The sequence below is a fragment of the Hypanus sabinus genome, chromosome 4 (assembly GCF_030144855.1).
Source record: "Hypanus sabinus isolate sHypSab1 chromosome 4, sHypSab1.hap1, whole genome shotgun sequence".
NCBI classification, from domain to species: Eukaryota; Metazoa; Chordata; class Chondrichthyes; order Myliobatiformes; family Dasyatidae; genus Hypanus; species Hypanus sabinus.
Genome location: NC_082709.1, coordinates 183,119,268 through 183,141,070, shown reverse-complemented (window position 1 = coordinate 183,141,070; position 21,803 = coordinate 183,119,268). Strand labels below are relative to the sequence as shown.

Below are 21,803 nucleotides of genomic sequence, written 5' to 3'. Positions count from 1 at the left end.
ATCAGATTCCAGGGACCTTGGCCAATTTACATAGCAAGTCACATACAGCAAAGTGTTAAAACTTGATCAACGGGTTTCTGCTAGACTCAATTTCAAGTACTCTTTACAACTCATGTTTTCAGTATTATTTGTACATGCAAGAGGCTTCTCTTGCATGTTGGTGTTTGTCGGTTTATATATAGTTCTTTGTGAAATTCTACTGTATTCCTATTTTTCTTGTAAATGACTGCTAGAAATTGAGTCTCAATGTAGTCTCAATTGAGTCTCAAGGTGGAAAGAGGGTGACCCCTATTTCCATCCAAGGGGTCAGTGTGGACATGGTGGAGGATTACAAATACCTGGGGATACGAATGGACAATAAACTGGACTGGTCAAAGAACACTGAGGCTGTCTACAAGAAGGGTCAGAGCCGTCTCTAGAGACTGAGGTACTTTAACATCTGCCGGACAATGCTGAGGATGTTCTATGAGTCTGTGGTGGCCAGTGCTATCATGTTTGCTGTTGTGTGCTGGGACAGCAGGCTGAGGGTAGCAGACACCAACAGAATCAACAAACTCATTTGTAAGGCCAGTGATGTTGTGGGGGTGGAACTGGACTCTCCGACGGTGGTGTCTGAAAAGAGGATGCTGTCCAAGTTGCATGCCATCTTGGACAATGTCTCCCGTCCACTCCGTAATGTACTGGTTAGGCACAGGAGTACAATCAGCCAGAGACTCATTCCACCGAGATGTAACACTGAGCGTCATAGGAAATCATTCCTACCTGTGGCCATCAAACTTTACAACTCCTCCCTCGGAGTGTCAGACACCCTGAGCTAATAGGCTGGTCCTGGACTTATTTCCACTTGGCATGATTAACATTATTATTTAATTATTTATGGTTTTATATTGCTATATTTCTTCACTATTCTTGGTGCGGCTGTAATGAAACCCAATTTCTCTCGGGATCAATAAAGTATGTCTGTCAGTCAGTCTGTACTTTGAACTTTTATGGGTGGTGGGTAAATATTGACCTGGTACCCTGGGGAGAATCTCTTGCTTCTCTTTGCAATCTCTTATGGGAGCTTTTATGTCCACCTGAGAGAAGAAACTGAGAAGGGATTGAAAAGCTTGGGTCTGTACTCACTGGAATTCAGAAGAATTAATGGTGACCTCATTGAAACCTATCGAATGGTGAAAGGCCTTGATAGAGTGGGTGTGGGGAGGATGCTCCTTATGGTGGGAGAGTCTAAGACCAGAGGACAGAGCCTCAGAATAGAAGGGCATCTTTTTAGAATGGGGATGAGGAGGAAGTTCTTTAGCTGGAGAGCAGTGAATCAGTGGAATTTTATAAAAAAAAATACTATACATAAACAGATAATGACTGACAAAAACAAATATGGAATTCATTGCCATAGGCAGATGTGGAGGCGAAGTCTTTAGGTATTCTTAAGGCAGATATTGATAGATTCTTGATTAGTCAGGGCATGAAAGGTTACGGGGAGAAGCCAGGAACTTGGGACTGAGAGCAAGAATGGCAAGCCATGATGAAATAGCAGAGCAGACTTGATGGGCCAAATGACCTAATTTGGTTCATATATCTTATGGTCTTATTGAAATATGAAGTTGGTAAATTGGTTTATTATTGTCATGTGTTGTGAGCGACGATGAAAATCTTCATTTTGCATACCATCCATAAGATCGCATCAGTGCATTGAGGTGGTGTGGTGAACCACATATACCTGTCTGGACACGCCCCCTGCTGACTGCTCCTGTGGCTCCTCCCACAGACCCCGGTATAAAGGCGATCGAGGCCTGAGCCTGGCCTCTCTGTCTCCTGGATGTAGCATGGTGGTCAACCACTGCTTGTTCCTTCTTCCAGTCAATAAAAGCTGATATCTCGCCTTTAGGTCTCAGAGTGAGTTATTGATGGTGCATCAGGTGGTACTGGTTAAAAGACTAAAAGAATGCAGAATAAAGTGTTACAGTTACAGAGACAGTGCAGTGCAGGAAGACAACAAGGTGCAAGGGGCATCTCATTGTACTTGGGAAACATTCAATAGTCTTATAACGGTGTTTTTGAAGCCATCTTTGAGCCTGGTGATACATTCTTTTAGGCTTTTGCATCGTCTGCCCAATAAGAAGGGAGAGAAGAGAGAATGTCTGAGGTGGGAGAGGCACCAGCTGCTTTCCCGGCGGGGAGCTGGTTTTATGGGGATGAATATGTACTGGCAGGAAGGCATTTCCTCAGAGTATGAGAGAGTTCCAAACCTGTTTCCATGTCTCAAATAGTGGACCATTCAAGAACTCTTTACAACTCATAGTCTCTGTATTACCTGTATGTGCACAGTTTGTCTTGATTTGCACATTTGTTTTTGTCAGTCATTATCTGTTTACGTATTTTTTAAATAAAATTCTATTGTATTTCTTTTGTTTACCTGTAAGTGCCTGTAAGAAAATGAACCTCGAAGTAGTATAGAGTAACATACTCGTTCTTTGAAAATACTATGTTCAATTTGAACATTGAACTTTTTCCTAGGGCAGAAATGGCTCATACGAGGGAGATAATTTTTTTGGTAATTAGAGGAAAGTTTGTTTCGCATATTGCAGATCGCTAAACCTGGGGGAGAAAACTATCTAAGTGGACAGTAATCCATACATTTCCATATTAACATCCTAATAAAATAAAATTTAACATATCTGTTCTGGACAATGGAAGAGATATCGTTTCACTGGTTATCTCACTGATCTGTTTACCGATGTGTTGTGACATAGCATCCACGGCAGGAACACCAGACTCAAAAACAGTGACTTTTCCCAAGCAGCAAGGCTGACCAACACCTCCACCTACGAACCCACCCCTCCACTTTTGCACAGTACTGTATGTATCGTAGTTTTTCAATTATTGTGTTCTTTATCTTATTGTGTTTTTGTTTGTGCCGTATTGGATCCTGGGTAACAACTATTTCATTCTCCTTTACACTTGTGTATTGGAAATGACATTAACCAATCGTGCATCTTGAAATGGTAACAAACAGTAATACGTTTCACGGTTATCCAGACCCCACAGATGGACAGGTCAACCAGTACAGTGTTTTTTTCAGAGCTTGGGCTCCTATTTAAAGCATTTCCTCCCCACCAAACCAGAGGACATAGCACAAATAAAAATTCATTGCAGCATCACTCGGCAGTTCTGCTTTCCTTAGTTTACTTTGAAGCAAAACTTGTGCAATAGCATTTGCAGAACTTTCTGTTTGACCTTAGATCCCATGTTTGGAAGGAAGGGAGTTTTACAGAATCAGGCCCAATGCCGGGAGCAGCTGGTATTCTGATCTCTGTACTCTCTTTGGGAAGATGATGTCTGTACTCTTCTTTTCTCACTCTCACTCTGGGTGTATGGTATCTGTTCTCTCTCTCTCTCTCTCTCTCTCTCTCTCCCTCTCCCTCTCTTTTGATCTATCTGTCTCTCCCTGTCTCGGAGTGTTTACACACACACACACTCTCTCTCTCTCACCCCTTCTGGTCTGTGATGTTTTGTACTCTCTCTCTCTCCTCTCTCTGTCTGTCTGTCTGTCTGTCTTGGAATATATTGTCTGCACACACTCTCTATCTGGAGTGGGATAGTTTCACTTCTGTAGGGACCCTACAGGGAGCAGAACTCACTCTCTCTGCTGAAGCAGTGTTGAGAGTGGGATGTCTGCACTCCCTGATGGGACAGCGCTGGTACAGAATTCTCTCACTACCTCTGCTGGGACAGTTTTACAAATAGGATGCTTGTACCTTTCCTGTTGTGCATGGTGAATTACCAGCAGTCTCTCTGCTGGGACAACGTGAGGTATATCGAGACAACACCAGAGATGAAGTGCTTTTTGATCGAAAATCCTGCTCCTTTCTCTTTATGGTCCTATGAATGTTAAAAGGCCTGAACAGATTAGATATGGCAACGTTATTTCCCATGGTAGGGGAGTCCAGGACCAGAGGGCACGACTTCAGGATTGAAGGAAAATCATTTAGAACAGAGATGTGGAGAAATAACTTTAGTCAGAGGGTGGTAAGTCTGTGGAATTTGTTGCCATGAGTGGCTGTGGAGGCCAAGACATTGGCTGCATTTATGGCAGAGATAGATAGGTTATTGATTAGCCAGGGCATTAAAGGGTATGGGGAGAAGGTAGGGGAGTGGGAATGACTGGAAGAGTTGGATCAGCCCATGATTGAGTGGTGGAGCAGACTCGATGGGCCGAATGGCCTACTTCTGTTCCTATATCTTATGGTCTTATGAAGGCAGGAAAATGGGGTGGATGCCCATAATAAGTTAGCTGTGACAGAATGGTGGAGCAGACTTGATGGGCCAAAAGGCCTAATACTACTCCTGTGTCTTATGGTTTTATGGTCTTAAAATAGGACAGATAAAGAGAAGCTCTATGAATTTAAAGCAGTTCTTTTACTGGCAGTGTGATAAACTGAGATTGCTCATCAAAAATAAAATTAAAAGTAACCAATGATATTATTCTAACATTACTGGTAGGGTAAATACCACGGGCTGTTATTAAATAGTATAGGTAAAATAGTAGAAAGTTTTAATGAGGAAATCAACATGGATTTTTTGAAGGAAAATCATGCCTAAATATATTTATTATATTTATTTAGTTAGAGATGCAACATGGAACAAGCCCCTCCCAGCTCAGCGAGACACACTGTCAACATCCTACCTATTTAATCCGAACCTAATCACTGGACAATTTGTAATGACCAATTAACCTACTAACCAGTGCGTCCTCAGGCTGTGGGAGGTAACCAAAGTACCTGGAGGAAACCCATGCAATCACATGGGGAACATACAAATTCCTTTCAGACAGTGCTGGAATTGAACTCCAATGCCCCTATCTATGACAGTGTTGAGCTAACTGCTACCTGATCTTGTTAACCCTCCATCAGGACTGGACAGACAGAGAGAAAATGACCAGTATAAAATGGTGGAGGGAAGAGGTTGAACAAGAGCTGGTGGGTGACAGGCGGATCCAGGTAACAGGGGTGACAGGTAGGTGGGGGAAGGAGATTAGCAATGATGTAAGAAGCTGGCAGGCGATTGGTGGAGGTGACAATGGGCTGAAATGGTGGAATCTGATAGGAGAGGACAGCAGACCTTGGGATAAAGGGAAGGAAGTGAGAAGTGAACCAAGGGGTGGGAAATGTGGATGATAAACAGATCAAAAGAGTTGGGAGGGAAAAGAAATGAGATAATAGGAGGTTGATGGGATAAAGAAAAAAAGGGGAAAAAGGTGAGCATATACTGCAAGCTAGAGAAACTGCTATACATGCCATCAGGTTAAAGACTGCCCAGGTGGAATATGAACTGCAGTTTCTCTCAGCTGCAACTAGCCTCAGCTTCTATTTTGTACCTCCAGAAGCCACACTCAAACTTCTTGAGGCTATGATGAGCAAATAGAGGAGAAGCAATACTGAGTTTGGACCAAGTAAAGGCCTTAGACTGTGTTCTACATAAGAGATTAATCCACGTGTCTTGGGTTCCACCGTAGTGTAGCGGTTAGCATGATGTTATTACAGCTCAGGGCATCAGAGTTTGGAGTTCAATTCTGACATCATCTGTACGGGGTCGGTATGTACGAGCTCCTGTGAAATGCGTGGGTTTTCTCCGGGTGCTCCAGTTTCCTCCCAGTCCAAGGACCTACCGGTTAGTAGGCTAACTGGTCATTGCAAATTGTCCTGTGATTAGGCTAGGGTTAAACACATGGGTTGCTGGGTGGTGCAACTCGAAGTTCTGGAAGGACCTGTTCTGTACTGTATCTCAATTAATTAATACACAAAGCTAAAGTACATAGGATTATAACAAACATGCTGACATTGGGGGATTGAGTTCAAGAGCTACGAGGCAATGCTGCAGCTCCTGGTTAGACCACATTCAGAATGCTGTGCCCAGTTCTGGTTGCCTCATTGTACTGGTGGAGGGACATGGATACTTCAGAGAGGGAGAGGAGGAGAGTTACCAGTGTGCTGTCTGGATTAGAGAACTTGTCTTATGAAGACAGGTTGAGCAAGCTACTCCTTTTCTCTTTGGAACCATAAATTGAGAGGATAGCCAGAGACTTTTTCCAAGGCGCAAATGCCTAATACGAGTGATCATAATTTTAAGGTGATTGGAGGAAAGTATAGGGGGGAGGTCAGAGGTAATTTACTATATACAGATTGGTGAGTGTGTGGAAATTCCTGCCAGGGGCGGTAGTATAGGTAGATGCATTATGGATATCTAAAGTACTCTGAGATAGGCACATGGACGGGAGATAAGTGGAGAGCTATGAGGAGGAAAGGGTGGTATTAATCGCAGAGTAAGTTAAAAGGTCGGTACAACATCATGGCCCGGAGGGCTCGTACTGAGCTGTAATGTTCAACCTTCCATGTTTGAAATGATTAACAGATGGGCAACAAGAGTCACAAGAAATGGGATTCTATCCACGTTGCAGGCAGTGATTAAAGAGTGATGTAGAGTACAGTTCATAATGGTTTGGATAATGAACTAGGTGCAATATCTATGTGTCCAGGTGAAGGGCCTCAGCCCAAAGAGTTGACTATACATATCCTCCAGAGATGCTGCCTGATCACAGAGTCCTGTGCTGTCTGCTCTTGGTTTCCTAACTCTAGGAAGAAGACTGTCCACATTCTCTCTGTCTCTGCCCCCTCATGATTCAATACGCCTTTATAAATTCACCACTCATTTTCCTACACTCCAATCAATAAAGTCCCCAGCCTGGTCAACCTGTCTCCATAACTCAGTCCCATGAGTCCCGGTTACCTCCTGGTAAATCTCTTCTGCACTCTTTCCAGCTTAATGGCATCTCTCCAGTAGGGAGACCAAAACCGAACATGATATTGCAAACACAGCCTCACCGGCATCTTGTGCAAGTGCAACATCTTAGGAACTGTTGAAGAAGAGCAGAGAGGTGTAACAATGCCGAGATGTCATTGTAACTCTGAAAGGAAGCTTTTAGTTCCAGTGAGCAGTTAGGGATTAAAATGACTTTCATTGCAAGAGGATTTGAGTCCAGGAGCAAAGGCATCTTGCTGCTATTGATCAGACACCACCAGGAGTTCGGTGTGCAATTTCTCATTATCTGTGTAAGGATGTTCTTACCCTGGAGAGATTGCAAAGAAAGTTTGCTAAACCGGTGCCTTTGATGGCAGACAAAGGAGACTGCAGATGCAGGAATCTCAGAATCAGAATCAGATCTATTATCACTGACTTATATGAGATGAATTTTGTTTTTTTTATTGCAATGAAAGGACATAAAATTACAAAAATAACCAAATACTTCATAAAGATAGAACAATGAAGCAGTGTTCATGGTTCCAAGGACCATTCAGAAATATGACAGCAGAGGGGAAGAAACTGTTTTTAAAACATTGAGCATGGGCCTTCAGGCTCCTGATGGCAGTAATGAGAGGAGGCATGTCCTGGGTGGTGGGGCTCCTTAAGGATGGATACTGTTTACTTCAGCCACACATTTATAAGAACATAAGAAATAGGAGCAGGAGTAGGCCATCTGGCCCATTGAACCTGTCTGCAATTAAATAAGATCATGGCTGATCCGGCCATGGACTCATCTCCACCTACCTGCCTTTTCCCCATAACCCTTACTTCCCCTACTATGCAAAAATCTATCCAACCTTGTCTTAAATATATTTACTGAGGCAGCCTCCACTGCTTCATTGGGCAGAGAATTCCACAGATTCACTACTCTCTGGGAAAAGCAGTTCTTCCTTATCACTCTCCTAAATATACTCCCCCCGAATCCTGAGGCTATGTCCACTAGTTCTAGTCTCACCTACCAGTGGAAACAAACTTCCTGTCTCTATCTCATTTATCCCTTTTGTAACTTCAAAATTCATCTGCCATCTTATCCTATTCTTACCCTCACTGGTGCAGAGCACAAACAACATAGAGATTGCTACCCTTCAGGTCCTGCCTTTCATTCCTACCTCCCTATATTCTCTCTTCATATATTCAGAGATGTCGACACCAAGAACTCGAAGTTGCTCACCCTTTGCTTTGCTGACCTTTCAATGGTCTCCTTTCTTCCCCTCCCCAAAGTCCACCATCAGCTCCTTAGTTCTGCAGAAGCTGAGTGCAAGATTGTTGTAATGACACCACTCAACCAACCAATTGAGTATCTCACACCAGTACGCCTCTTCACCAACTTAAACACGTAAACTCCATTTCCTGTTTCCCCAGCCCTGTGTGCACTGACCCATTAAATACACATACACCACAGTCGACTTACAATTGCCAACACAAAGCACTGAAGGGTGTCCTGGACATCCGAGACATGAACCTGATTATTTAACTATACTCGCTCTCTCTCTCTCTCTCTCTCTCTCTCTGTCTTCTGCTCTCTTGCGCTCTCTCTCACGCTCTCTCTTTCTCTCTCTCTCTCTCTCTTTTACAGGAACTGACACCTTGCTCGTCTGCGCTGAGCTCCTTTTCAGACTAATTCACACCATAAACTCATGAAACACAAGCACCAAAGAAGACTCTTTCAGTGGAGAAATAGCTGAAAAGAAATTGCATTTATTATAACAGCCCACTTAAATATTTTTCCACTTAGTGCTTTTGAATCAGAACGGTTATTTCTCTGTCCATGAAATGTTTGATGGGATGGTTTAGAGAGATCCTTACTCTATGTCTGTCCCTTGCTGTTCCTACCCAAGAAGTGACTGATGTGATGATAAAGAACAAGTGTCGAAGACACTTTTACCCAGACAATGACAAAGCTGTAGAATGCTCATCCACAGTCTGTGGTGGAGGCCAAGTCCATGGGTATATTTAAGGCTGAAGTTCATCACTTTCTGATTGGCCAGGGCATCAAAGGGTATGGCGAGAAGGCGGGTGTATGGGGTCGAGTGGGATCCAGGATAGGCCATGATGGAATAGCAGAGCAGACTTGATGAGCTGAATGGCCTTATACTTTTCCTATGTCTTATGGTGTGATGGTACAGTGTAGAGGGAGCTTCACTCTGTATCTAACTGTCCCTCTCCTGGGAGTGTGTGATGGGACAGTGTAGAGGGAGCTTCACTCTGTATCTAACTGGCCCTGGGAGTGTGTGATGGGACAGTGTAGAGGGAGCTTCACTCTGTATCTAACTGTCCCTGCCCTGGGAGTGTGTGATGGGACAGTGTAGAGGGAGCTTCACTCTGTATCTGACTGTCCCTGTCCTGGGAGTGTGTGATGGGACAGTGTAGAGGGAGCTTCACTCTGTATCTCACTGTCCCTGCCCTGGGGGTGTGTGATGGGACACCTGGACCATAGCACTCCATACCCCTCCCATTCATGTGCCTATACAAATTTCTCTTATGTGTTGCTATCCAATTTGCATGGTTCCACTGGCAGCTCATTCAACACTCTCACTACTCTCTGAGTGAAGAAGTTGCCCCTCACGTTCCCCTCAAAATTGAACTTTTCATCCTTTCCCAATGGCCTCTAGTTCAAGTCTCACCCAAATAGCAAGCTCAGAACTTAATAACTTTGGAATGTGGGAGGAAACCGGAGCACTCAGGGGAAACTGTTGTGGTCACACAAGAGAACATACAAACTCCTTGCAGGCAGTGACAGGAACTGAGCTCTGATTGCTGGCTGATGCACCATCAATAACTCACACTGAGACGTAGGCGAGATATCGGCTTTTATTGACTGGAAGAAGGAACCAGGAGTGAGTGTCTATCATACAAGGTCCTGGAGACTGAGGCCGATCTTCAGGCCGCAGGTCTCCTTTATACAGGGGCCTGTGGGAGGAGCCACAGGAGCAGTCAGCAGGGGCGTGTCCCGACAGGCACATAGTTCACCACATTCACCCCCCCTTCGTTTGAAAAAGTCCTCATGTAGCGAAGGTTCTTACAAGTCAAGCCGATCAGGCGGTCGAATCTGTCGCTGCGATCTACGTAGCACCGGCTGTGACCGCATAGGTGCCGGCAACATTGGCGATTGCACAGGGGACGGGGGTTGCGCGTGTCCTTGCCCACTAGGCGCCGGTGATCCCTCATGCATGTGCGAGGCGCCTGGTATAAATGCGTACGAAACGCCCGGTATACAAGTGTCGTGAGGAGTCTGTGTAGGGCCTGGTGAGTACGGTGTCACCTCTGGTGCAGGGTTCACAGTTACCGGAGAGCCTTCAGGGTAGTGGTCTGCTGTACCTGCGGGTGCCAGGTCGCGGATGGAGACCGTGTCCTCCCGCCCATCAGGTAAGACCACGTAAGCATACTGGGGGTTCGCATGGAGAAGGTGAACCCTCTCCACCAGCGGGGAGTATTTATTGCTCCTCACATGTTTCCGGAGCAGCACTGGCCCCGGGGACGTCAGCCAAACTGGTAGGGTGGTCCCAGTGACAGACTTCCTGGGAAAAGAGAATAGGCGTTCGTGAGGGGTGGCATTGGTGGACGTACATAACAGAGAGCGGATAGAGTGCAGTGCCTCAGGGAGGACCTCCTGCCATCGAGAGACCGGCAACCCTTTGGACTTGAGGGCTAAAAGTGTGGCCTTCCACACTGTGGCATTCTCCCGCTCTACCTGGCCATTACCCCGGGGATTATAACTCGTGGTCCGACTGGTAGCAATGCCCCTAGCTAGCAAGTACTGGCGCAGCTCTTCATTCATAAAGGAGGACCCTCTATCACTGTGGATATAGCAGGGATACCCGAACAGAGTGAAGAGCTGGCGCAGGGCTTTTATGACGGACGTGGCAGTGGTGTCGGGGCAGGGGATGGCAAAGGGGAACCGTGAGAACTCGTCAATAACACTGAGAAAATAGACATTGCGGTCAGTGGAGGGAAGGGGGCCCTTAAAGTCAACACTCAGGCGTTCAAAAGGGCGGGTGGCCTTGACAAGTTGTGCCGTGTCAGGACAGTAGAAGTGCGGTTTGCACTCGGCACAAATTTGGCAGTCCCTGGTCATCGTCCTGATGTCCTCCAGGGAGTATGGCAGGTTCCGAGCTTTCACAAAATGGTAAAATCGGGTGACCCCCGGATGGCAAAGTTGTGCATGAAGGGCGTACAGCTGGTCGAGCTGTGTGCTAGCACATGTTCCCCGGGATAGGGCATCAGGGGGCTCATTGAGTCTGCCAGGCCGGTACAGGATATCATAGGTGTAGGTGGAGAGTTCTATCCTCCACCGCAAAATCTTATCATTTTTGATCTTGCCCCGCTGTTGGTTGCTGAACAGGAACGCAACCGAGCGCTGGTCGGTCAGCACAGTGAATCTTTTGCCAGCAAGATAGTGCCTCCAGTGCCTAACAGCCTCCACTATGGCCTGGGCTTCTTTCTCCACCGCGGAGTGCCGAATTTCAGAGCCTTGGAGGGTGCGAGAAAAGAATGCTACTGGTCTGCCTTCCTGATTAAGGGTAGCAGCCAGAGCGAAATCGGAGGCATCACACTCCACTTGGAAGGGAGCGGTCTCGTCCACTGCATGCATCGTAGCTTTGGCAATGTCCGCTTTAATGCAGTTGAAGGCCGCGCAGGCCTCAGCAGAGAGGGGAAACGAGGTAGACTTGACCAGGGGGCGAGCCTTGTCTGCGTAATGGGGGACCCATTGGGCGTAATAGGAAAAAAAACCCAGGCACCGTCTGAGTGCCTTGAGAGTGGTGGGAAGAGGGAGCTCTAACAGGGGGCGCATACGTTCGGGATCAGGCCCAATAACCCCGTTTTCCACGACATACCCAAGTATAGCAAGGCGGGTGGTACCAAAAACACACTTGTCCCTGTTATAAGTAAGGTTCAGAGCTGCGGCCACTTGGAGAAACCGTTGGAGGTTGGCGTTGTGATCTGGCCTGTCATGACCACAGATGGTGATGTTATCCAGATAGGGAAATGTGGCCTGCAGTTGGTACTGGTCCACCATCCGGTCCATTTCCCTCTGGAAGACAGAGACACCATTCGTGACACCGAAAGGGACGCGCAGGAAGTGATAGAGCCGGCCGCCCGCCTCGAAGGCGGTGTAGGGGCGGTCCTCTGGGCAGATGGGGAGCTGGTGATAAGCGGATTTCAGATCTATTGTCGAGTACACCTTATACTGAGCAATCTGGTTGACCATATCCGCGATGCGGGGTAGGGGGTATGCGTCAAGCTGCGTAAACCTATTGATGGTTTGACTATAGTCCACCACCATCCTATTTTTCTGCCCAGTCCGAACAACAACCACCTGGGCCCTCCAAGGGCTTGTGCTCGGCTCAATGATCCCCTCCCTGAGCAGCCGCTGCACCTCCGACTGAATGAAGGCCCGGTCCCCCGCGCTGTACCTCCTGCTTTTGGTTGTCACAGGTTTACAGTCGGGGGTCAGGTTGGCGAACAGCGGTGGGGGAGGGATCTTGAGAGTGGAGAGGCTGCAAGTGTCGGTAGCGCAGCTGTTGGCCTGGTTCTGGATGGGATGTGTGTGTCCGTGTGTGTGTGTGGTCAGTAGCGGGGTATGTGAAGAAGTCCCACAAAACTGAGGATTCTTGACAGTGAGTGGTGGGAGGGGCCCGTCGTATACCATAGTCACACTTTCGAGATGGCTCTGGAAGTCCAGCCCCAATAGCACAGGTGCACACAGATTAGGCATGACCAGCAGTTCAAAGTCCCGATATACTGTGCCTTGCACCACCAAAGTCGCTACACAACCCGCCCGGATGTCTGCGGACTGCGACCCAGAGGCCAAATGGAACCTCCGACTGACCGGCCGCGTTGCAAGTCCGCAGCGTTGCACTGTGTCCGGGTGAATAAAACTCCCAGTGCTGCCCGTGTCAAACAGGCATCCAGTCCAATGCCCCTCCACCTGGATGTCCATCATGGATCTTGCAAGCTGGTGTGGGGCGCTTTGGTCGAGAGTCACAGTGGCCAGAGTTGGATCGCCGTCGGGGTACCCGGTCAGCATCGGAGGGTCGGGGGCGGGGCATGCTGACGCCGACAAAGATGGCCGCTCACATCCGGGGTACCCAGTCAGCATCCGAGGATCGGGGGCGGGGCGTGCTGACGTCGACAAAGATGGCCGCCCACATCCCGGCATGCAAGATGGCGGCCCCCACGTTTCACCCGCAGCGCTGCACTCCGCTCGAGGTTGAGACTTACAGACCTTGGCGAAGTGGCCCCGCTTTCCGCAGCTGGAGCAGGTCGCTTCTCGCGCTGGACAGCGTTGTCGAGGATGTTTCTTTTGGCCACAGAAATAACAAAGCACGAGTTTCTTACGGGCCACAGCCGTGGTCTGGGTCGGGGAGCTCGTGGAATGGCGACTGGCGGCGGCGTTGGCGAATTCGCTCCCGGGAGCCGGCGGTGGCGGGGTCTGAGGCGTCCACGAAACCGGCGGGGAATCGCGCGACTGGACAGCGTCGGCGTTATGCCGCGCAGCTTCTAGAGCGTTGGCCTTCTCTATCGCCGAGCTTAAGGTAAGATCCGAGTTCTCCAGCAGCCGCTGGCGCATGTACACTGACCTCAGTCCCGTCACAAAGGCGTCTCGCACCAGCAGCTCCGCATGCTGTTCTGCCGTGAGCGTCTTGCAGTCGCAAGCTCGGACGAGTGTCTGTAGTGCTCGGAGAAACTCAGCGCACGATTCGCCAGGCCGCTGTTGCCGGGTAGCTAAGCGATGTCTTGCGTAGACGGTGTTCACCGGCCGCAGGTACTGTCGTTTGAGGGCGTCCAGTGCCCCATCGTAGGTCGGCAGATCCCGGATAATGGAGTAAACTTTGGAGGAGACCCTCGAGAGTAGGATTCTGTGCATAACGGCGGGTTCAGTCGCACGAAGCTCCGCCAAGTACGATTGGAAGCATGCAAGCCAGTGTTCAAAAGCGAGAGCTGCGTCAGGGTCTTGAGGGTCCAAATCCAACCGGTCCGGACGCAAAACGGGTTCCATGTTTTAAAACTTCCAGTCAATAAAATTGATGCACCATCAATAACTCACACTGAGACGTAGGCGAGATATCGGCTTTTATTGACTGGAAGAAGGAACCAGGAGTGAGTGTCTATCATACAAGGTCCTGGAGACTGAGGCCGATCTTCAGGCCGCAGGTCTCCTTTATACAGGGGCCTGTGGGAGGAGCCACAGGAGCAGTCAGCAGGGGCGTGTCCCGACAGGCACATAGTTCACCACACTGGCAATGTAAAGCAATTTGCTAACGGTGATACCCGAGGCCTTCTTTCTCCCCTACTGCCTTGTGTTTCTCTCTCTGACATGCACAATTTATGTATAGTTTATGTTTTGTGTGGAAATGTCTGAACTCATGCAGTAAGCTTTTCTTTGTACCTGTATTTGCGCAGTTGTCTGATTCTGCAGCTGTGCTCTGCAATTATCAGCATTTGACTCAGTGCTGTACTGGTTCTGCGGCCATGGCCTCTTCGCTCTCCTTAGCACTGAACCAGCTCCGTGGCTGGGGACTGTCTCTAGGTGACTCTGTGGTTCATGCTCTGTGCGGTATTTGTTTACATTTTCATTGTTTGCATGACCCGTCTCAGTATGACAATGTTTCAGTATGACCATAAGAATGAGGCTATTTGGCTCATCACGTCTGCTCTGACACTCCATCATGGCTGATTTATTATCCCTCTCAACCCCATTCTTCTGTCTTCTCTCCATAGCCTTTGACACCCTGACTAATCAAGAACCCATCAACCTCTGCTTTAAATACACCCAATGACTGGGCCTCCACATCCGTACGTGGTAATGAGTTACACAGATTGACCACTGTCTGAATTAGGCCATTCAGCCCATTGAGTCTGCTCACCATTCTATCATGGCTGATTTATTATCCCTCTCAACGCCGTTCTCCTGCCTTCTCCCTGTAACCTGTGACATCCTTACTACCAAGAACCTATCAACCTCCGCTTTAAATATACTGAGTGACTTGGTCTCCATAGCCTTTTGTGACAATGAATACCACAGATTCACCACCTTCCGGATAAAGGGATTTCCTCCTCATCTCTGCTCCAAAGTAATGACTTTCTATTCTCAGGTTGTGTCCTCTGCTCCTAGAATCACCCGCTATAGGAAACTCCCTCTAATCACTAATCAGATACTTCACTTTAGAATATTGTTTGAGGGATGTAGGGGCTAGCTTCTTCACAATTCTATCACTTTAAACTCATCAGACAAAACAAGACTGTACAGTCTAAAGCTTCGCCCTCAGAACATAAAATTCGGAGGAGCTCGGTAGGGTCCAATGATGCTTCCTGTTTTCACCTCACTGAGAAGAAAAGAAGATATCTAATTTGTTTTGCCCTTTTTCTGATATCAAATTATTTTCATGGTGATGTCAAGGATGCAGAAGGGGCTGATCAGTAAAAATAAAACAATGGCTAATCTATTGCAGGGGGCAACATCTTTGAGTGGAGGTTGGAAGACATTTTTGCTCTGTGGAAGAATGGTTTGGGAAACAAAATAAAAATTGGGAGACAAGAATTGCTGCAGATGGTGAACATCTTCAGCAACGCACACAAAATAATGAAGGGTTTGGCCCAAAAGACTGTTTATAGATAGTGCCATAGATACTGCCCAACTTGCTGAGATTCTCCTGTAGTTTGTGTCTGTTGCATAAGACTTACCCATGTCTGGGGAGCCCATTGATAACTGAGTTTCTCTGGGAAAGTATGTCCAGTTTTAACTGTTGAGTGTGAACTTTTCAGATCTGTTCTCAGACTATGTTTGTCTCTGACAATATCGATTCCTGCCTCATCTTCTGAGAGCTTTGTTTTCGGAGAGAAAAGATGAATGTTTTGATACTTTAATGTGTATTTCAGCTTGTTTTCTGAGAGTATATTGCAGCTTTGGTCTTTCAGAATGATTTTATCAGTTCTGTTAGCTGCAAGTACGTGTGTCCACTTCCTCTCACAGATTTTCAGTTTTCGTCTCTGAGCGTGTCCCAATTCACCCTCTGTAAATGTACAGTCCAGCTGGGTTCTCTGCATTCAACATCTTAGCATTTTGCCCTGCAGCAAAAAATAAATGAGACCACAAGAACATGAGATCTTAAGACATAGGAGCAGTATTAGCCCATTCAGCCCATCAAGTGTCTCTCAATATTCTATCATGCCTGATTAACTTTTCTCCCTCTCAACCTTAGATGCTGCCAGAGTGTGTTCTTTGAGATTTCTGGCTGGCATCTGCTTTTTGTTTGAGGTTCACTTACGCTGGATTTTTCTTTGACTATTTTCCATCTTACACCTCGAGCAAATATACAAGGTATACTTACTTGTAGATATACCTTGTGCAGGACCATAAGACACAGGAGCAGAATTTGGCAATTCAGCCCATTCAGTCTGCTCACTATTGCTGATTTATTATACACTGCCTGACCTGCTGAGTTCTTCCAGTATCCTGTGTGTTGCTCCTGATTCCGGTATCCACAGTCTCAATTTTTAAATTCGTTCATTGAGAATGTTATGTCCCCAACAAGTGTATAGACCAGGTATGTTCTCTGATGTTTTATGCATTACTAACTTGTCTCCTCTTACTTTACAGCGTTCCAGCAGCTTTGGGAGTTTTGACCGGTTCAGACACCATGGACACTCGGCCAAGCCAGAGGACAAAGCTGAGGACAATGTAAGTCCCCTCGATGGTGGGCTACAATCTCGTAGCGCTAGTGGAATGAGCTGTCTGTAACATCAGAGGCAGAAGGACACCGACAATCTCCTTCACCAGCCCTCTACCTTTCACACCTGCCACACTACACCTCTATGTATTGAACCGAGCTGAGGAGAATCTTCTTCAGCCAGGGGAATTAGTTACCACAGAAGGCTGTGTCGTTCACATTTTATTGAGTAACCACAGAATTGTTTTCGTTTTATAATCCTGCTCGAGCACTCAGGTCTTCTTCTGCCAGTCTTTTAAATTTAAACAATCAAAAGATAATAGTCAGCTCAGTTTTTTTTTAACTATGCCTCTAAAGTGTGGAACTCAATACCTAAAACTATAAGGGATGCAGAATGAGTTGATGCTTTTAAACTCCATCTCAAAACCTGTTTATTTAACCTTGCCTTTAACTAGCATCTTTTAGACTTTTATTTTCATGTTGATTTTTATATTTTATTTTTATGTCTGCACAGAATCCTATTGTTTGTATGATAAGTGCTCTGTTAATAAGTTATTACTATTATTAAGGTAGAGATTGATAGGTTCTTGATTGTTATGACAATTAAGAGTTCAGTGAGAAGGTGGGAGAATGTGGTTGAGTAAAAATAAATCAGCCATGATTGAATAGCAGAGCAGACTCAATGGGCTGAATGGCCTAATACTGACCCTATAGCTTCTGGTCTCATGACCTTATTTCAAGAGGTTTTGATTATGGGAGTAAAGCAAGAAATATATAGTGGTGTGGTGAGACTGTTTGGAACGCATCTACTCCTCATCTACTTTTTTCCAGTCCTGTTGAAGGGTCTCGGCCTGAAACATCAACTGTTTACTCTTTTCCATAGATGTTGCCTGCCTGGCCTGCTGAGTTTTGTGTGTGTTGCTTGGATTTCCAGCGTTGGCAGATTTTCTCTTGTTTGTGTACAGAGTGTTAGGAACAGTTCTGACTTTCATTTCTAAGAAAAGACATAGTTGTCGTGTCCTTCATCTGGTTTCGGTGAGGAAAGATTGGGTAAACCAAGACTTTAGAGTATTCAGATTCATTTATCACATTGAAACACAGTGTGAAATGCATCGTTGGCCTTAACGACCAACGCTACCTAAGGAACTGATGAGGGCAGCCTGCGAGGATGAGGGAGGGGTAGGACCAGGGAAATTTTTCTGGCATTGTGAGGAAGCTCTGCTCCACTATCAGTCAGCTCTGGAAATGTCGGGTCAGAATATGGACTGCAGACATTGGAACTCTGGAGTAGCACACACACAAACTGCCAAAGGAGCTCAGCAGGGTCGTTGTTTTTGGGTCGAGTCCAGATGTAGGGTCCATTCGTGACCTGCTGTTCCTCCAGTGTTGACTGTTATTTATGATAGAATAGGAGCCCATCTCACTTGAGAAAGAATAAAACTCGCTATGAGGCAGCATGTTATTGTTCTTGAAGAAGCCTCCACCCCACCCTTTGGGAAGAACTGTAATCCCGTAGGTCTGGGGTGAGTGGGTGTGGAGACTCAGCCACACTGTGCCCGGAGCTCCACCTGCTGGAGAGGTACGGGAGGTGCAGCTGCAGACTGGATGAGGTCAGGTTAGTGCACACAAAATTCTGGAGGGACTCCGCAGGGCAGGCAGAGGAGAGCCGGGGTTTCGGGCCGGGACCTTTCACTTGACCTGGAACATCAATTGTCAATTTTACACTACGATCCGCTGAGCTTCTCCAACTTTTTAGTGTGTTGCTCTGGATTTCCATCATTTGCAGAATCTCTTTGTTTAGATTAGGTTAGTTTTATTTGTCACATGTACACTCAGAGGCCGCTTTAAGTACTTCCTGTCCCAAGTAAAGTGGCCGCTGAATGAGTGTTTATGATCTTCTGCTGCTGCAGCCCATCTACTTCAAAGTTCAAAGTGATGTGCTTTCAGAAATGCTCTTCTTCACACCTCTGTTGTAACGCGTGGTTCTTTGTGTTATTGTCACCTTCCTGAGCTTGAACTGGCCTGGCCATTCTCTTCTGAGCTTTCTCATTAACAAGCCCAGTTCACCCACAGCACTGCTGCTCACCAGAGGTCCTTGTTTTGTTTTTCACTCCATTCTCTGCAAACTCTGTTGTGCATGAAAATCCCGGGAGACCAGTAATCTCTGAGCTACTCCCCATTGACACCAACAATTACTCCACCATCAAGGTCGCTTAGATCAAATTTCTTCCTCATTCTGAACCTCTTCACCACGTCTGCATGCTTCTATGCATTGAGTTGGAAGAGGACCACAAGCTTGTTGTGGAGTTTGGAGGTTTGTGTGCCTCAATGATCCAGAGAGCCATGTTGGTTGGAGTCAGGGACTTTGAGCTTTGGCTCTTGGTAGGGTCTCCTACGCCCAACAGGTCATATAGTAGAGGCCAGACTTAAGGCTGATTTATACTTCTGCATACAGGCTACACCACAGCCTATGCCGTAACCCTGATTTCCACTTCTGCATCGCTCTACGCCATAGTGCGTATGCGTTGGTGTACGCCTAAACGCTAGCTGGCGGTGGGGTTTCTATGCCACCGTGTTGAGTTTCTTTGTGAGAGGCATGGACGAGGAAATGCATTTCAAACATTCTTGCATGTCGGCAGGTAGGTTTGACAATTTGATTCATTATTTCCCATCGGTGTACGCACAGCCTACAGACATGGCGGAGAAGAAGCAACCGGAAATATGATGCTACCAAGCGGACCAATCACAGTTGTTGCAGTCTGCGTCGCCGTGACGCGCAAGACTTTTCTCGGGAGGTGCACCCCACCCCACGGCGTAGGGTGTGGCATAGGGTACGCAATACCTATGGCGTAGATACTACGCACAAGTATAAATCAGCCTTTAGAGTCCACTGATCCTCCAGGTTTGGGGGTTCAGCTCAGGTCTAACAACCCTGACTGGTCAAAACAATTGTTACAGAAACAGCAATGAAGAATCCTTTATCTGTGTGGAGCAGTGTGACAGGCAGAGATGGAGGATCTTCATTGCTGCTCTAAATGCCAGGGGCACAATTGACATTAAGAAAAGGTTCTGTTACAGAATTGGGTGATTGAATATTTGTGTTAATAAGCAGGTGTACAGGTGTTTGGTTCCTTAAGTTTGCCATAGCCAGGAGTGGTAATGGTGATAAGCTCCTAATACATATTAAAAGCTCCTAATGGCATGCATCTCAAATAGCTTCTGAAAACCAAGTCCAGCTCCTGGCCTTAACACGTGGTTAGCTTCTTAGCCCAGTGGAGCCATTTCTACTGATAGGAGAAGGGACAAAGATGGGCTACTGGCACCTTAAAACCAATCGCTCCAGGCAGATGAGGCTCGTCAGCCGCGATTGTCAGCTCATGTAGGAGAAGAGAAATTCTGATCTCGGACCTCCACTACTTTGTGGCTGTATCAACTCATGGGGAAGGCTTCAGAGGGAAACCTGAGGAACATTATGAAGTTGGAGTCCCTAAGGCAACCCTACCTTGAGTTAACCTCACAAAGAAGAGAAAATCTGCAGATGTTGGAAATACGAGCAACACACACAAAATGCTGGAGGAACTCAGCGGGCCTGGCAGCATCTGTGGAAAAAGTACAGTCGACATTTCAGGCCAAAACCCTTCAGAAGGAAGAAACCCTCTTGGCGAAGGGTTTCAGTGTGAAACGTCAACTGTACTTTTTTTTTCACAGACGCTGCCTTGCCTGCTGAGTTCCTTCAGCATTTTGTGTGTATTGCTTGAATTTAATGCTGACTGGCAATTCCTGCAACAATGCTGGTGCCAAATTGTATCGGTTTTTGCCATTCCTTTGGATTCATCATCTGCATGGAGAGGGGGAACCTGATACAAGGGCAATAGCTTGCTCTCCATTTGTATTGCCCTGGGTTGAGTATCACATGGACAGTTGGGACGCAACATCCATGGCCGACCCTGGCCTACAAAGGGTCTCAGTACAGGTGTCTCTAATAAAGTTTCCAGAGTGTACAATGTGTGGAATGCGTCGTTTGCATTAATGACCAACGCAGTGCACGTACGTGTTGAGAGCAGCCCGCTAGTGCTGCCACACTTCCAGTGCCAATACGGAATGCCTACAACTCACTAACACTAACACAGACATCTTTGGACTGTGGGAGGAAACCGGAGCACCCAAGGGAAACTCGGGCAGCCTTGGGGAGAGTGCACAATTCCTTACAGACAGTGGTGGCAATCGAACACCGATCGCTGGTGCTGTGAAGCGTTATGCTAACCGCTACGCTCCCTCTTCGTAGTGCAGTGCCACAGTGGTTAGGAAGGCAAATGGCACATTGGCATTTATTACAGGGGAGCGTAGAGATAGGGAAGTGTTACAGGATTGTGGTGGGGCCTACCTGGAGTGCTATGGAGTAGATGGGGAGTCTAGGAGCACAGAACACAGCCTCAGGATAGAGAGCATCTTTTCAGAGCAGAGATAAGGAGGAATTTCTTTAACCAGAGGGTGGTGATTCAATGCCATAGACAGTTGTGGAGGCCAGGTCATTGTGTATATTTAAAGCAGATGTTGATAGGTTCTTGATTAGTAAGGGTGCCAAAGGTTGAAGGGAAAAGGCAGGAGAATGGAATTGAGAGGGATAATCAGCCATGATGGAAAGACAGCAGACTCGATGATCTGAATGGACTAATCCTGTTCCAATGATTTACGATCTTATGGTTACACGTCTGGTCAGCAATGCTCTGAGCTGTGGCTGAACAGATCACAACCTATTGCAAAGTCCAGCCTGACCTTTCAAGTGCAGCTCCAAGGCACTTATGTGACCACTGACACCAGGCAGACAATCTTTGAAGAGTATTGATAATGGCTGGGATCACCTGTCCTGTAAGGCACTGCCCAGAAGAAGGCAATGGCAAACCACTTCTGTAGAAAAATTTGCCAAGAACAACCATGTCATTGAAAGACAAGGTTCGTCCACATCATACAACATGAATCTTAAACCTCTCTGACCTTAAACCTCTGCCCTCTTGTTTCTGGTACCCATTCCATGGGGAAAAATATAATGTGCTTTCACCCAGTCTATGTCCCTCATGTTCTTGAATATCTCTATCAGGTCACCCATCAATTTCTGAAATTCCAGTCATGGAGTCATACAGCCTAGAAACCGGCTTGTCAACCCAGCTTGTGTATTGTGACGTTCTCGGCCAGCAAGCTGGTCCCACCTGCCCGCCTTGGCCCATAGACTTCCAAACAAACTATTGTCAAACTGAAGCTTGTTGAATATTG

General features: G+C 46.9%; 1 protein-coding gene across 2 annotated transcripts in view; it reads left to right on the top strand.

Annotated features, from left to right (window-relative positions):
* The window catches only part of LOC132393555 (SAM domain-containing protein SAMSN-1-like), a 133,907-nt gene that overhangs the window by 90,778 nt on the left and 21,326 nt on the right, over positions 1-21,803 (top strand). For both annotated transcript variants that reach the window (XM_059968962.1, XM_059968963.1), the window contains one exon: positions 16,463-16,543. In XM_059968962.1, the coding sequence (XP_059824945.1) occupies positions 16,463-16,543 (81 nt within the window). The remainder of the gene's footprint in view (positions 1-16,462; positions 16,544-21,803) is intronic.